General features: G+C 31.3%; 2 protein-coding genes and 1 long non-coding RNA gene across 3 annotated transcripts; 2 read left to right on the forward strand and 1 right to left on the reverse strand.

Moving 5' to 3' along the window:
• Positions 1-6,217: 6,217 nt before the first annotated feature.
• Positions 6,218-7,683, forward strand: LOC125584564 (transmembrane emp24 domain-containing protein p24beta3-like). Its single transcript, XM_048753257.1, has 4 exons — positions 6,218-6,591; positions 6,712-6,898; positions 6,999-7,106; positions 7,316-7,683. Exons 1-4 carry the CDS (start codon positions 6,361-6,363, stop codon positions 7,447-7,449), a joined length of 660 nt encoding a protein of 219 aa, XP_048609214.1. The 5' UTR covers positions 6,218-6,360; the 3' UTR covers positions 7,450-7,683.
• A 253-nt stretch (positions 7,684-7,936) lies between these two features.
• On the forward strand, positions 7,937-9,452 carry LOC106444154 (stem-specific protein TSJT1-like). The gene is made up of 4 exons (XM_013885666.3): positions 7,937-8,255; positions 8,491-8,731; positions 8,809-8,929; positions 9,014-9,452. Exons 1-4 carry the CDS (start codon positions 8,056-8,058, stop codon positions 9,199-9,201), a joined length of 750 nt encoding a protein of 249 aa, XP_013741120.2. The 5' UTR covers positions 7,937-8,055; the 3' UTR covers positions 9,202-9,452.
• Positions 9,402-11,080, reverse strand: LOC111204571. Its single transcript, XR_002657056.2, has 2 exons — positions 10,247-11,080; positions 9,402-9,946 (listed from the first exon to the last, which is right to left on the reverse strand). It is a non-coding gene; the product is annotated as an uncharacterized LOC111204571 (long non-coding RNA).
• Between the last annotated feature and the right edge of the window lie 6,178 nt (positions 11,081-17,258).

The raw sequence follows: 17,258 nt of genomic DNA on the forward strand, positions 1-17,258 counted from the left end.
ATATATCCGTCTTGCTGAAACAACGGCTCGAAAATGTTTTCACAATTTTACCGCCGGAATAATCACCTTGTTTGGCGATGAATACCTACGACGTCCCACACCGGAGGATTTGGAAAGACTACTACATATTGGAGAAGAACGTGGATTTCTGGGGGATGATTGGAAGCATCGACTGTATGCATTGGGAGTGGAAGAATTGTCCCACCGCTTGGAAACGAATGTATTCACGAGGAACCGGAAAACCAACAATTGTCTTGGAGGCGGTAGCTTCGTATGACCTCTGGATATGGCACGCGTTTTTTGGAGCTCCAGGTACTATGAACGATCTTAATATTCTTGATCGATCACCTGTTTTTGATGACATTATTAACGGCATCGCGCCACAAGTAAACTATTATGTCAACGAAACGGAGTACCATCTGGCATATTATCTAACAGATGGTATATATCCGAAATGGGCGACTTTTATTCAATCTATCCGACTACCACAAACTGAAAAGCAGTCATTGTTTGCTAAGTCCCAAGAATCTGTTCGAAAAGATGTTGAGCGTGCTTTCGGAGTCCTGCAAGCAAGATTTGCCGTTGTCAAAAATCCATCTAAGTTATGGGATAAAGAGAAAATAAGAAATATTATGAGAGCATGTATCATACTCCATAATATGATTGTCGAAGATGAACGGTCATCATTCACTCAGTATAACAAATTTGAGTTTCAAGAAAGAGAAGAAGTGGATACATTTTCCGTCAACATGCCTTCGAATCTCGGCAGTACAATGGATCGTCGAACGAGCCTTCGGAATAGACAAGCCCATGAACAATTAAAAAATGATCTGATTGAAAATATATGGGCTAAATTTGGACATTTTCCAAATAACATATAATTTATAAGTTTCTATGATTTGAATAAGTTGTGTGTTTGCTTTTATTTCTGAAGTTTGTATTTTTTTTTAATGAAATGTAATAAAATGTTTGTAATTTTCTATTAAATGAATAAATTTGTTTTTTTATTAGTTATTCAACTTAAAATGGTAATATGTTTTATCTTATATATGTTACTAGTTATTTTAAAAAAAAAATTAACCTAAGGACCAACAAAAAGTCCAACCAATAATCACCATTTTCATTAAAAATCCTTAACAATGTCCTAATCTAGAAATAACAATAAAAAACTCTAAGGACCACCAATTAAGTCCCATTGATAATCATGCTAAGAGAATGATTAACCACGGGTTCTTAAGATGGAGTTCTTAACGGAAGTTAAGAAATTGTTTCTTAACTTTTAACTAAAAAATCTAAGAACCGGTTATTAAATAAGGACTTTACGAACCGGTTCTTAGCTTTTTTAGTTAAAAGTTAAGAAACAGTTTCTTAACTTCCGCTAAAAACTCCACTCTAAGAACCATGGGTTAATCATGGTCTTAAAGTACTACTTTAAGAAACAGTTTCTTATATTCTCATAGGAATCCGACCCTAAAAAACTCTGGATAATGATGCTCTAAAATCTTTGAGTCCGTCAGAAAAAATAAAAAGAAAAGAAAAGGAATATTTAATCATTAACCCAAAAAGACGTCATGAGTTATTTGTTTTGCCCACAAATCAAAGCCTAAATGATGTTGTTTTCGACTCTTCCTGCTGATTCATTATCCTCGCTAGCATTCGTAATGGGGGGAAATAACACCGTTTGCATCAGTGTAACAACATTATCATATTTTAGATATAAATATTAGTCGAAACAAAAGTGTATAACATTTGCATCAGTTCAGTCGACGTAGCTCCTTGGTTGTTCAGCTTCTGGTCTTCTTCTTGTGGTCTGTTTCCGTTGTCACCGGAAACAGAGTATGTCAGCATAAGGTTATCATTCTCCCGGTTCTCGGGGTTGACTGCGGCGAGGGAGGCGACAGGTTCATGTGGTCTGTGACCTCGTTGGTTTCTCGGTGACTCCATTAGGAGGAATTGCGTATCCCAGTGTTGTGGCTCTCGCTTGTTAGCTATTGACAATGTGATCCATCTAACCGAGTTATGCAGGTCAGTGGAGCTCAGACATGTTTAGCACAGCTTCTTCTCTGGTCCATTTTTTGCAGGTATGGTTCTGGTGGATGCGGTATCTGCCTCGCCAGTGGCAGCGAGGCTTTGATGGCCGCTCGGCCTTAGGTTTGCTATCTTTGTCCTCCTTTTTCCGTTTAGTTTTAGTGCTTCATAATCAGTGAAAGTTACGACCTCGATGAAATCATCAAAGACCAGCTACATCGGTGATGCCATAAGAGAACCGGCATCCGAGGCAACAAGGTAAACCCCACACTCTTGTGGTTACCATCTTCCATCGAGAACGGCGATTGATAGTCTAAGGGATTCGGAACAATCTAGCACGGTTAAGTGGGCGAGTGAAACTTGTTTGTGAAGTTTAAATTAGCTAATAATATATAGAATCATTGAACTACTTTAATCCTAACTAAAGCTTGACCCGAACGTCCGTGCGAGTATTATTTTTATTTTATAAATGTAATTGTAAATATTTTGAAGATGTTATTAATAATTTATTATTATATATAATGTAATTCTATAATTTTATTGTTTATAATTTTTATTTGATATTTTTAATATATAAAAAAATTTTCTATATATTTTACTTTGTTATTACATAAGATATAACATCAAGTTCGGTACAATAAATTCACAACTTGAAATAATCAAATAGATAACATTATCCTAAATATATATTTATAATTTTCACAATTTCCATACAAAATATTTTTAAAATTTATTTAGTTATACTATAGAATAAATATTTGTTTAGGATCATTTTTTTTTTGTGTTTCAACAAATATACTTTAGCGTCTACAGTTTTAGTATATAGCAGGATTTTATAAGTAAATTTTATACATGCTTTACAAATTTTAACATGTTTTAATAGTGAATGATATTTAAATTATTTAAAAAATAAAACAAGCTAGTTTATTAATTCAAAATAATTTTTATATTTAATTCATATAGTACTCCTAATTTAATATAATATAGGCTATAATTAGAAATTTTTTGAAAATAGCATACCATTTTTTATATATATAAAATCTTAATTAGCATTGATTTGAATTAGGGGTGGGCGTTCGGGTACCCATTCGAGTTCGGTTCGGATCTATTCGGGTTTCGGGTTTTCGGAGTCAAAGATTTCAGCTCCATTCAGATATTTCTAAGTTTCATTTCAGGTTCTGTTTGGATCTTTGTGGGTTCGGTTCATGTTCGGATAACCCACTAAATTATTTTTAAAATTTTAAAATTCATTATATACTTTAAATTTCTCAAAATCTATAAACAAAATATTATATTACATACAAATTTGAATAACATATATCAAAATACATAAACTAAACATATAATTTGATTTGGTTTGAATATGTGGATTAGTAATCAACAGATATGTCAAATATTTTTGGTGTTTTGAGTATATTTTAGCTATTTCAGATATTTACTTTTGACTATTTGTATATATTTTCAAGTATTTTGGACAATTTAAAAATATTTTATATATTTTGGATGTTTTCAATAGACATTAAATCTAAAATATATTTATATAAGGGTGTATAGAATCTATTTCGGGTACATGCGGGCACCCGGAATACTTCGGTACGGGTCGGATTCGGTTCCGGTTCTTTAGATACCAATATTTTGAACCCGTCGGATATTTAATCAATTTCGGTTCGGGTTTGGTACTATTTTTTTTGGTTGGGTTGGGTTCGGTTCGGTTTTTCGGATTCGGATTTTTTGCCCAACCCTATTTGAATAATATTATACTTCTAATTACGAAATTAATTAATACATTATTATTTAAAAATATTTAATTTTTGTAACATTTTGTCAGAATTTTTGTCAACGGATTTTTAATAATTAAAAATAATATTAAAAATTTTTATAAGTGAAGTTGTTGTATGTGTTGATTATATAAGATGTGATACCTTAATGATACCAAAATTGTTAATTAGAAATAAATAAAATATGGTTTTTAGGGAAAGTCTTTTTTTTTAACACCTTAGGGAATGTCCATTTCTAAAAACATCATACATGAATAAAAGTTGTGATTCTATTTTAATAAAATAAATATTTATATACCTTTTTTATTTTAAATATAAATATACATTTTTTTTAACAAATTTGTTTAAGAAGATTTTAATAAGATCTTAATTTTCAAAAAAAAGTTGTAGTTAAATATTTCCACTAACTACGAAAATTAGTTTTGAAATATTATTAAACATTAATATATATTTAGTTATCGTTTATAAATAAAAATTATATCCTATTTTTATCTGTTAATTCTATAATCATAATTAATCATATTCAAAGAAAATTATTATACTGAACTAAATATAACAAAATTTTATTAAAATGATAAATTTATATATTTCAGTTTCATAAGTATAAAATATTTATGTTCTTTTTCTTTTTTTGACAACATAAAATATTTATATTCAAAAATAAGAAATATAATATGTTGGTAAGACGGATTAACATTAGCAAACCATATAATGCATGTTTAAAAATTACATGTATTTAATTAAAGCTAATAATATAAAATCTTTGTAACTACTATAATCATGATATCTTTTCATTTAAAATATAAATATATATATCATGATTACAGTAGTTACAAAGATTTTATATTATTAGCTTTAATTAAATGAAAAGATATCATGATTATAGTAGTTACAAAGATTATATATATATATATATATATATTATATTTATATATCATATTTTAAAAAATCTAATAAATATGTTGAAAAATATTTTAACAATATCTTAATTTTTAAAAAGTTTATGTAAATATTTTTCTAATTTTGTAATTATCAATGAACTATTTTTATGCATTAATATATATTAAGTTATAGTTTATAAAATGAAAAATTAAAATTCTATCCTACTTTTATCTACTTTATAATCATAATGTTAAAATACAATTTTCATATTGAATTAATTATGATAAAAGTATATTAAATTGAGAAATTCATAAATTTTATTTTCATAAATATAAAATATTTATGTTAAAAATATAATATGTGTCTAAAAATTAACATATCTTGAACTTTTGTATATACAACCATATATTATTATCTAAAATGAATAAGCATAAAAGATATTGATAAAATAAAATCCAACGTTGAAAGACGAGCCAGAGTTTAGCTTAAATTAAATACAAATAATTTGTAAATATGTTTTTGCTTGAATATATTAATTTGTTAAATAACTAAATACAACTACAATAAGATAAATATATAATCAAAAGTGACAAATACATGTGACAATTTTAAACAATTGATTAATTATAACACGTAAATTATAAAATTATTTTAATTTGAAATAGTTATATAAACATTTAAATATATGATTAACGTTAAAGTATAAACCACTAATGATCTAAAACAAATATCTATGTATGTAAAACTGAAAACAAACACTCGCGCGGTTGCCCAGATCAAGATCTAATTTATTAGTTAAAATTCAAAATTACAAAATCAATATCGAGATCTTCTAGAAAAACAAATTATTACATAAGATGCGTTTGAAAAAAAAAATATAATATAGAAAGTAACAAAAATTGGAGTAAATGTTTTTACTCTTAATCCCACTTGAATATATCAATTAAGATGAAAAGATGAAAAGATGAAAAGTTTTTACTCTCAGTTAAACTGTAAAATAATTATTTTGTTTGTTTTTTCTGATTTCTCTCTTTTTTTATTCTTGTATAATGTAAAGTAAATACTCCCTCCGTTCTTTAATGATAGACTTTCTAGAAAAAACGTTTGTTTCAGAAAGATGTATTTTTTGTATTTTCTATGAAAAAATTGCAAACTTCAAGAAAATTAATTGTTTTTATTGAATTATTATTGGTTAAAAGTTATTAAAAATTGAAAATTACAGAAAACGATACATTTATTATGATAGTTTAATGTATTTTCTTAATATGTGTGAAAATATTAAAAAGTCTATCTTTTTAGGAACAGAGGGTATTAGAATAAACACAACCGATCAACAATTAATTTTTCCTTGTTACTCTACTGATGTTTCCATTCAGACTCTAGATTTTGTTCCTTTTTTTCGCCATCAGATTTTGTTCCTTAAAAACATTGTAATTATCTTTTAACCAGAAAAAGATCATTTAAATTATCATAAAACCTTTAATATAAATTTAAACCAGAAGCAACCCGTTGACTACCTCCAAAATCTCACCGTATCGTAACAAACCGGTTTTAATTTCCGGTTTACTTCAGCTAAAGCGCAATTAAATCCTCTCTTCTTCTTCTTCTTCTACGATTGGAGAAACAAACGGAAAATTTGATCGGAGAGAGTTAAGATCTAAGGAAAGGGAAGATGGAGAGCAGACAATCGAGCAAGAACTCGAAGAAGACCTATGTTTTTTTATTGCTTGCCTTAATACTATTGAGTTCGATCGAGCGAATCTCGTCGCTCTCGGTGACGGTTAGCGACGATGAATGCGTCCAAGAGTATGTCCTTTACGAAGGAGACACCGTCTCCGGAAACTTCGTCGTCGTCGACCACGAAATCTTCTGGGGATCAGACCATCCCGGTTTGGATTTCACGGTAATAGATCTCAATGTTTAAATTCGTTACGAATTTCCGACAAGACTTTGGTTTTGTGTCGTTGTCTTGATTAAGATTCGAATCGAAAGTTTGAGACTTTACCTTTTGCTATTGGTGTAGGTGACGTCTCCAGCTGGGAACATTGTACAGACGTTGAAGGGAACATCAGGAGATAAGTTTGAGTTTAAGGCGCCGAGAAGTGGAATGTACAAGTTCTGTTTCCACAACCCTTACTCTACTCCTGAGACTGTCTCCTTCTACATTCACGTTGGTCATATCCCCAACGAGCATGACTTAGCCAAAGACGGTTTGTTTCCATTCATCCTTATTATTAACCGTTTCTGCGTTGCGACTAGTTTTGTGTTAGCTCTTACTTACTGATGCTATGTTCCCTCCGTTTTCCTTAGAACATTTGGACCCGGTGAATGTTAAGATAGCTGAGCTGCGAGAGGCTTTGGAGTCTGTTGTTGCTGAGCAAAAGTATTTGAAAGCACGTGATACTCGTCACCGTCATAGTGAGTTTTCTTCTCCTTTCATCTTTTACACTTTGTTTTGTAGATTTTTCGACTCATTCCCGTCGTGATATGAAGAACTTTTCCCCAAGATACAACCTTTAGAGTCTATCAATTTAAGGATGGACGAAGATACATGCTTTTTAATACGATGCAACATTCTTTTGTTGTGTGATTGATTTTGTGTGCGTTTGGGAACTTTGGGGGTGCAGCTAATGAGAGCACGAGAAAGCGGGTGATATTCTACACAGTAGGAGAGTACATATTCCTAGCAGCAGCAAGTGGTCTTCAGGTTCTCTACATCCGCAAGCTCTTCAGCAAGTCGGTTGCTTACAACAGGGTTTGAACATAACTAAAACCCCATCAAGGTTTTTTATGTTTGAACTGATAAACACAAAAGTGGTAGTTAATTAAGAGCTTAATAGCTAAAGACCCCCTTTTTTGTTTTCGGTTTTGTACAATTTTTCATTGGCTTCAGTTTCGCTTATGTTTAACATGGAGAAAAACTAGATAAGCTTATATTCTGTAACATTTATCTTACCTTTGGGATTATCTTATCATATGATCATCATTCACATGATTTTAGCATTAAACCCGTTTTAATAAACAGACAGAACAATCTAAAGATAAGATTGGCGTAATGCAAATCCACCTCTTGTTTTGAGAAATTTTCATAATCAAAAGTCAAAACAAAGCTACTCTGTGTTTTATTATCTTGAAGAGGAACTAGCATTAACGTGCGATGAGATAATCATTGAACCAAAAAACAAACGTGGTAAATGAAACAATAAATTCTTGAAACGTGGAGGAAAAGGACCGAATATTTCTATATTCCATTTCAAGAAACTAAAGCCACTATAAGAAAATGCCCATTCAACGATCGTAAAAGTCATTTTCTCTACTTTTAATCTCTCCCTCTGTTTTACTGTCTGTGTGATCAAGAAGAAAGAAAATGTTGGCGATTTTCGACAAGAAAGTGGCAAAAGCCCCCGAGGCTCTAACGAGTCAGGAAGGTGGATCTGTTTGTGCTCTTAAAGATGGGTTCTTACCAAACCACTTTGCTTCCATCTACCCTGGTGCTGTCACCACCAATCTCGGATCTTCTGGTCTCATCGCTTGCTCCCTCCACAAGCAGAACCCTCTCCTCCCCAGGTTCTTGCATTCACGGATTTGATATTTTAGTTATATATTTACGTCTAAACATGATAACATGTTTCTGTCTAAACATGACAAGATGTTTGACTGCCTGCAAGAAATATATATATATATAGGATCATGGTGTACTTTTTGTTTGGTTCACTGATAGATCTGAGTCATAGATCTATTGTTTTATCCTGTGTTCTTATTGGAATTTTATTGTTGATTTCGAAATGGCTTTGTGTGATAGATTGTTTGCTGTGAATGATGATATGTTCTGCATCTTCCAAGGACACATAGAGAACATTCCATTTCTTAAACAGCAATATGGACTCACAAAAACAGCAACCGAGGTCACTGTTGTGATCGAAGCCTACCGAGCCCTCAGAGACCGTGGTCCATACCCTGCAGATCAAGTCGTGAGAGATTTTCAAGGGAGATTTGCCTTCATGCTCTTTGACTGCACCACAAAGAATGTCTTCCTTGCTGCGGTTAGTTTTGATTTTTTTTTTTCCTTCTTTGTATTTGTTCTAACATACTGTAGTACTGAGGTATGGATGTTTTGCAGGACGCAGATGGTAGCGTTCCACTATTCTGGGGAACTGATGGTGAAGGCCATCTCGTTCTTTCTGATGAGCTTGAAACCGTGAAGAAAGGTTGTGGTAAATCATTTGCGCCATTCCCTAAAGGTAACGCATAAAACATTTTCCTATGCATACCTCATTCTTCTTGGATCTAAAGTGCATATATGGTTGTATGCTTGTATATTATAGGGTGCTTCTTTACCTCGTCTGGAGGGTTGAGGAGCTTTGAGTTTCCATTGAACGAGTTAAAGCCTGTACCAAGGGTGGACAGTTCGGGTCAGGTGTGCGGTGTGCTTTTCAAAGTGGATTCCGAGGCCAAGAAAGAAGGTGCAATGCCTAGAGTCGGCAGTGTTCAGAATTGGTCTCAACAAATCTGAAAGGCTAAAAAGTGATTTTAGCTGAGTTTTAATTTACTTTGTTGAACTCTGGCTGTGTTCCGGAGCTTTGAGATCTCGTCGTTTCAATCTTTCTCTTGATTTTCTCACACTGGCCATTCTAAGGTTTCTCTGGCTCTATTCAAACTACGAATAAAAGACAAACTTCTGATTCAAGTGCATTTGCAGCTTGTATTTGATAATAAGAAGCTAATAATAAGTCATGGCAATATCAGTCTTGGTAAGAAAAATAACTTCCCAAGTAAAGTCCTGTGGGTCAAATATGGCTACTCATAGTAGAAAGAAAACAGGCATAATAAGTAACAAGACATAAATAACTCCTCTAGGCCGGCTCTAGTCTTTGGCATCTGCAACGCTTCCGGAAGTAATCTGGAAGACATGCTTTCTTTTTGTTAAGGAAAACAAAGTTATGCATTATGGATGAATAGCAAGTTGTGATAGATTTGTTAAAAAAAGGGATATTGCTTCGGCTTCAGGCAGATTTGGTGCGTCAAAGACTTTGCATACACGTTGCTCTCCTTTGCCTTTCCTGAAACTGAGCCTGATGGTTACAGCATGAGCAAGAACATGCCAACCTGCTGGCTTCTTTGGATATGGTATGAACATTACACCTGGATCGGGTATGACTGCAATTACCAAATGAAAAGTTAAGAGCAACCAAGAATCATCAGACCATTACAGGTGTGGATCCCAGCATCCTGTAGTTTCTTAACATCTCCAGCGATCACTGTCACAAGGAAATAGAACTCGATCGGTACCAAATAGTATATGAAATCGGTTTAGATTCGCAATCAAGTAAAAATCTATGCTCAGGAGATAGTCGATAAGCATCCTAGATTCATTACTAGATTCGAGTATATGGAGCAAACTAGAGGAACGATAACGAGCAGCAAATCGAAGATCCTAGAAACAGTACAACAACACATGCGAAATCCGGGAGCGAGAAAACGAGAGGAGATTCAGAGTTTCGGATACACGAAACTAAAGAGAAACGCGAAATCAAAAGGAAGAAGGATCGATCACTTACTTGAGAGCAGAAAGCATTATGAGCTTGAAACGAGAGAGTGAGAGCGTGGGATTTGAGATTATGACTGGATTTGCTTAGGGTTCTATATGGCGGGAGTCGGAACTGAAGCGCCTTTTAGAACGACGCTGAGTTTTGAAAACTATTTGAAATCCGCATTCTGTTTTAACGGGCACTGTTTTATTCATTTGGACGGTTGACATCATGCCACGTAGGAGTAGTAACTAACAACTTTTATTGACGGTCAGAGATTGAAGCTTGTTGAAAAATATCTACCACCTATGCATTTTGACATCCTTTATACGAATCTATTCTAGGCCCGATTCAAAGATTATTTCTTGTTTTGGGCCTTAAGAATTTAAAACATTATTTGGCCCTTTTATAACCCTAATAAATTATTATTATTTTTCCTTTTTTCTTTCTCATAAATATTTTTTTGTCATCTTGATTATTTCTTCCGGGTTGTGGTATTGCTGACCCAATTTTAGCCAAATTTTAACAAACTTGATTCATATATTCCAAAACTAAAGTGAAACTGTAAAAAATATTCAGGATTTTATATTTTATAGATTGGAAGACAAATATGGATTTAACATTGTATATATGTTTTTTTATTAACTTACGGTATCTCGAACCTATAGAAGGACCAAACTAATCTCTAAAATAAGTGTAATCCACGAATTGACCCTCTTTCTGAGTAATCAAATGGGTCTCAAACAACAAAACTATATCCGTGTGACCATATAATAGAGTGTATTGAAATTCATTCTAACTCGGATAGCTTAACAATCCAAAATCTGCATGTTACTAAACTACCATATATGCATATTGCTATGTGTGACGCATGCAACAATAAATTGGTGTCAAGGGGTTTGGTCATATTTTAGCACTCCAAAATATATTTTATTGATTTTAACATGACATATAAGTTTATAACCCCTTAACTGGAACTCTCAAGTGGCAAGCCCATGCACCTGTAATGCCCCTTTTAGAATGTACCTATATGTTGCACACACAAAAAAAGAATGTACCTATATTTTTAGTGTTAATACTCTGAGAAAGTGTGGAAGAGTCTTACTCTACATTTTCTTGCTTCACACTATACAAACCAATGTAATAGAATACTTCTAACTGATAAAACACATGACATGATTCCTCCATTTATTCTTTAATACATCTTTCAGATAGAAATGCATTATATTTAGTGAGAGCTCAATTGAAGAAGGCATGGCAAATCACCTCATAAACAGGTCCACAATCATATTTCATCAGTTCGACCAATGGGGAACATTCGTATGATGGAGCAATGAAAGAATAATTTGCTTCAAGATAATCCATGAGCTTCTTGTAAATCTTAATTAGATTATATTCTCTGTTTTAAACACTTTTAGCAACAAGATTACAGACATTGTACAAACATTTTTTGATTGATAAGCTTAACATTTATTCAAAATATTATTATGTCATATATATCTTCTTCTGTCTCACTTAGTGTGCATATACATACCTTATTTTTTTGGTAGTTATGTTAAAATATATAATTATATTACAGATTTAAAAGGAATTATAGAGCTGTCTAGTGTGAAGGTATATATGTGCGGAATGTGGTTGGCTAGATATAGACAGAATAGGATCATTGAAAGAGCACATCACATGGAAGCCCAACGCATCTCTCATATTCAAAAGACGTGGATTACAAAAGAACCACTTTATTTAATTTCTTTTGATAATTAATTTTTTTATATATGGTATACTTGTATACATTTTATTTTCCTCTCTCACTTAGCATGTCACATGCACTTGTATTATACATCATCGCCTTTGCTATATTTTATAAGAAACAAAATATTTTAATGAACTCTACCATCTGAAGTAGAGATTATAAGATTTGGTTTATGTACATGAAAGTTTGACATGAACTAATAAACCAATACGCGTAATCAAAGCATGATAAGTAAGGATTAATTTATGTCCATGTGTATATTTATGTTCCATGAGTGTTCGAAGCACACAATCTACATATGTACTAATGTACACTTCAATTTCAATGTATATCATGAAATAAAAGATACAAAGTAAAAGAGAAGTTTGCATTTTATGCGTGTGAATCTATAAGTGGGATGTTTCCTCCTCAGTAAACACTAATTTCTTTTTACAATAAGAACAGAAGGGGACCATTTGAATGCTGCATATCCTGTTACACAGACTTAGCCCCACTGAAGATGCACCAACCCCAATTCGACCAACCAAACGTCTCCGGTTTAGTAAACTCCATGATCTACGTATGTACAAGTTACAAATTCAAGACATGTATATATGGATACACATACCGGAGCCATCATCATCAGTTTATCATCGATCGATATATCATGAATTCATGATGATCATCATCACAATATCTCTCGCTCTCTCTCCTCCAATTCATGTAGCTGTGGCAGTAATGTGGGTGATACGTTTGTATAAGGCTGGAAAGCAACATTTGGAACTTCTTTTCAAAAAAAAAAAAGCAACATTTGGAACTACTCTCTGTTGGTTCAAGCATGCTTCCTTTTTAACTCTTCCCGTGTATTCATTTGCAAATATATTTATTACACATATACATATGCACCGACGAAAAACTACAATCATTTCACTGTAATATAAGAATATCATATATTATTTATGATCATTAGCTACTGAATAGGACACCAACGTTCTATTTCTTATTTTTTGTTCCACATGGGGAGGTTTTATAGATTTGCGATCAATACAAACTCACGAAGTTGGTAATCCTTAAAAGTTAAAAAAATTTATTATTATTTCTCCATATGATATGTAGAAAAATAGATTACAAATTTTTGAACTCGCCGAAAAAATTCAAAGACTTTTTTCTTATTTAAATTTTAGTAATTAAACTTGTGTATATGTGGTCATTTAACTCTAATAATCTTTTACTATAAATTTTTATATACAAATTTTAATAAAAAGAAAATAAATGATAATCCATGAAAATGTTAATGTGAGTTCAAAATTTGTAGCGTAACGAACTATCGATCTGTGAAGACAAATCAGACAGAAAACATGATTATGGAAAAAAGCAATTAACATTTAATAGACAATACATAACATTATAAAAATACAAAACAAAAATAAAAAGACCAAATTTGAAATTCAATCAGAGCCAAAACTACTTATATCCGATCCCCGAGCTACCCCAAACCTGAAAGACTTCTTACTTTTTTGGAGAACCTGTGGAAGAATTAGCAGAATGCCAACAACCACACCACCGATAACAATTTTCACGGATTTTTAAGATGTATATATGTAAACTGTAAAGTAGTACTCCAGAGATTTTAAAGATATAAGAAACCTTAAAATATTAGAAAGATTTCATGCCATCGACTTTTTTTATGTCAAAGGGTTTTCTTTAATTAAATAATTAGGAAATTTACAAATTTTTGTAGTGTTCTTAAGCCAACGACAAGTCTTAACAAAGTTTTAGAAGATTTCTTATATAATTTGTGGTATTTCTAAGAAAAAATAAATGTGATTGTTTTGAGAATTCAACTAGGGCACTAAGACGAATAGCCTACTGCAGAAATAAGTAGCAAAATTGACAACAAATTCCGTTGTTATAAACCTCTAGTTTTGATGAATAACATTTGCAACTGCAATCAATATAAAGTCGTGAGAATGGATAAATAATTGATGCACATCTCTCAGATTTGAGAGAATATATTTCTAGAAATTTTCTGATTTCATTAATTTATAGAAAATTAGTAGAGTAGAATCATATTAGTTTGATGATTTTTATTTTAGTACTTTTTTGTTTAACCGAAAGATTTTTTAGGTGCATCCGAATAATAACGGTTGTGGAAGGTTAAAGATAGACTCATTTTTTAACTTTGGATGCAAAGTTACCGAGGTCATTACCTAGGTCATCACAATCAAACGACTCTTTACTCGGCATTTATCTTGCTTTTTACAAAAGAAAAGAACAAGGAATTGTAAGATCTAATACAATTGTATTCGCTAGAGCCTAGATGATCCAAAACACGTCGAATTCCAGTCTCTCGCATATGTGCGTGATCAGCATTATGAGTCATCTCAAAGCATGTGTGACAAATTCGGTATATGTGTGATCTTCGTATATCAAACAAGATGAGGAATATACAATATATGTATATATAATGTACTATATAGTATATACTTTAGTTATTTACATATTTATACAAATTAAAGTATTTATTTTCCAGCAGGTCATGACACATCTAAAACTACAAATTTACTTCAGCAGCAGCGAAGCTAATGGGAGTAAATGTATGTATCCTTTCTTTAGCCATTAGTGTTGTTGACTTATGGTATAAAACCTTATAATAAAAAAAGAAAAATGGAAAATAAAACTTCTAAACCAATCAGAGGTTTTGCTTGTTATTTCTCTACCAGTAACCAGATACAGCATGTTGTTATCAAAGATTGTCCATATCAATAATAATTTTCAATAGGTTGCAATATCGCGTAGCTGTCACAGACCCATCAGCTTGCCCAGAACTTATCAAATTTTGGGTAAATTTTGCATAGAAATGGTATCACCCGACTGTTAGTGATAAGGAATCTTTTTTAGGAAAGTTGTTTTATTATTCACTTCACTTTCTATACGTATAGAGCAATATATTATTAAACAACATCGCTTTCACGTTTAAAAAAAATATTAAATCTTATGTATAACAAAAAACACAAGTTATGTAACATATATATTACTTTCTACACTCAGGGCCGGCCTTGAGGGGAAGCCACCCAAACTAAAGATTAGGGCATTCAAAATTAGTGGGGCATATTTAAAAAAAAAAAATTATTAATATATACATAAAAAGAAAATCTGTAGATTATTTTGTTAAAATATTATCTATTGGGCATATTTAGTTATAATAAAATTTGTCAAACTTTTTAAATATATTAGTAAATTTATATTTTAGATAATAGTTAAAACCTTAATTCTAAAATAAAAACATAACAATTGAGACTGCTGTGGTCGAAAAACTTGACTATAGGAGTTTAATGGATGATTTTGCAGGAAAAAATGCAAGAAGATCTATATTTCAGCAATAAGTGTTTTTATATCAATGTTTTTTATGAACATATTATGAAATTTGATTTTTTTAATGAAAATTTAAGTTTTTTTATACTGTTTTGTGATCTTGATAAAACATGTACGAGGGCATAGTTTTAAATTTTGATTGGGGCAATATAAAAGGTTGGTCCGGCACCGTCTACACTAGGGGTAGTTGCATAGTGGTAGATTACAAGAACAAATCGTTGTAACACATGTGCAGTAGGTAGCTTGGCATGGATATTGTATGTACACTGTTTTTTTTTTTTTTTGGTAATAAACGATTATTCTATTGCTCAAACTTGAGGTGATCTGGGTAATCAGACCGGAATAGAATAACCAACAAAGCACGAACGTTTATGAAAAGAACGGATATTGTATGTACACTGTATATAGTTTACTTTTCAGAAGCTAATATAATTTGTTACAAAGACGAGCACTTCGGATATAGATGGTAATATATAAATGCGCATAAAATAGATCGTGTGAATATTCCATATGAGTTCAATTAGGTCTCACATGTATTGGTTATAGTTAGTAGTTACATTCTAATACCAGGGTTTAAGCTTTTCCTCTACGAAAATACTATAGCTTATAAATTTTATTAACTTATCATAAAACATGTTTTATAATTTTTCAAAAAGAGCATTACAATGTAAAATATATAAATTGAACATACAATATCCACGCTAATTAAGTTATTTACATGAGAAGTGGTAGTTTATGATTTTTATCAAAGTTAGAAAACCATTGTGAATTTTTATTAATTAATAAAATATTTCAGTTAAGTATTGAATGAACTAGTTGGAACAAAGTACACTGAAAAGATATATAATTACTTATTTGTATGTGAGAGAGATATAAAGTAGTAATCATGCACAATAAGCTATAGAAGCCAGGAAATGTAATTCTTCACATAAATTATATATATATATATATATAGTCTAAGAGTTCCCGTAGGTTAAACTTTATGCATGTGTAACTTCACTTTTTCAAGACTTAGCTAGGTCTTAACTAAAGTCACTATTTCTTAATTATCTTGCAGATTAATTTTTAAAGATGTCCTACGCGTTAGTATACTATATATAAAACATCATGATGATTGGTCTAAATATTTACAAAATAGGATATCAGAAAAAATAATAATTCAAAACATATTAATGATATCTCTATGTTTTTCATTACAAGTATGGTTCATTGCGTATTTTTTTATCATTCGACAATGGTGTCTAAAATAAAGTAAAAAGTATAAAACAAATAATTATATATTAATAATGCTGAATAAAAAAACTAAACAATAAAATTATAAAGTTAAACAATATATAACACTCAAATGTAAATCATATATTTAAAATGTTTACAATAATGTTAAATTTATACATTTATAAAATAAAAATATATCCGCACGAACCATTGCGGATCAAATTCTAGTTTCTTAATTATCTTGCAGATTAATTTTTAAAGATGTCCTAAGCGTTAGTATACTATATATACAAAACATCATGATGAGTCAAATTTAAAGTCGATAATCAATCGATATGCCAAGAAGAAAGCTGTTTTTTCTCCATGGCAAATATAGCCGTAGTTCTGAATATATTATTATATGCCTGATAGAAGTAACACATTTCGAACACATATATATTGTTCAAACTAATTAAATTCAGAAGTAAGAACGGATCGATGTATAGGCGTTGCAAATTAACCGTACATCTGATTAATTGACTGCTGATTAAACGGGTAAACATCTGATTAAGAAAATGCTAAAAACATTTGATAATTAGGGCCTTTTTGTCAACCTGAAAATTTGCGTCTAGATAGCATATAATACACTAATTTGTTATAAACTATAAAGACAGAAAAATTAAAACCTTGATTAGTAAGTCAAAGTGGTAGAAGTTTCAAGGAAGGTCCAATTAACAAACATCT

This window comes from Brassica napus, chromosome C3 (genome assembly GCF_020379485.1).
Source record: "Brassica napus cultivar Da-Ae chromosome C3, Da-Ae, whole genome shotgun sequence".
NCBI classification, from domain to species: Eukaryota; Viridiplantae; Streptophyta; class Magnoliopsida; order Brassicales; family Brassicaceae; genus Brassica; species Brassica napus.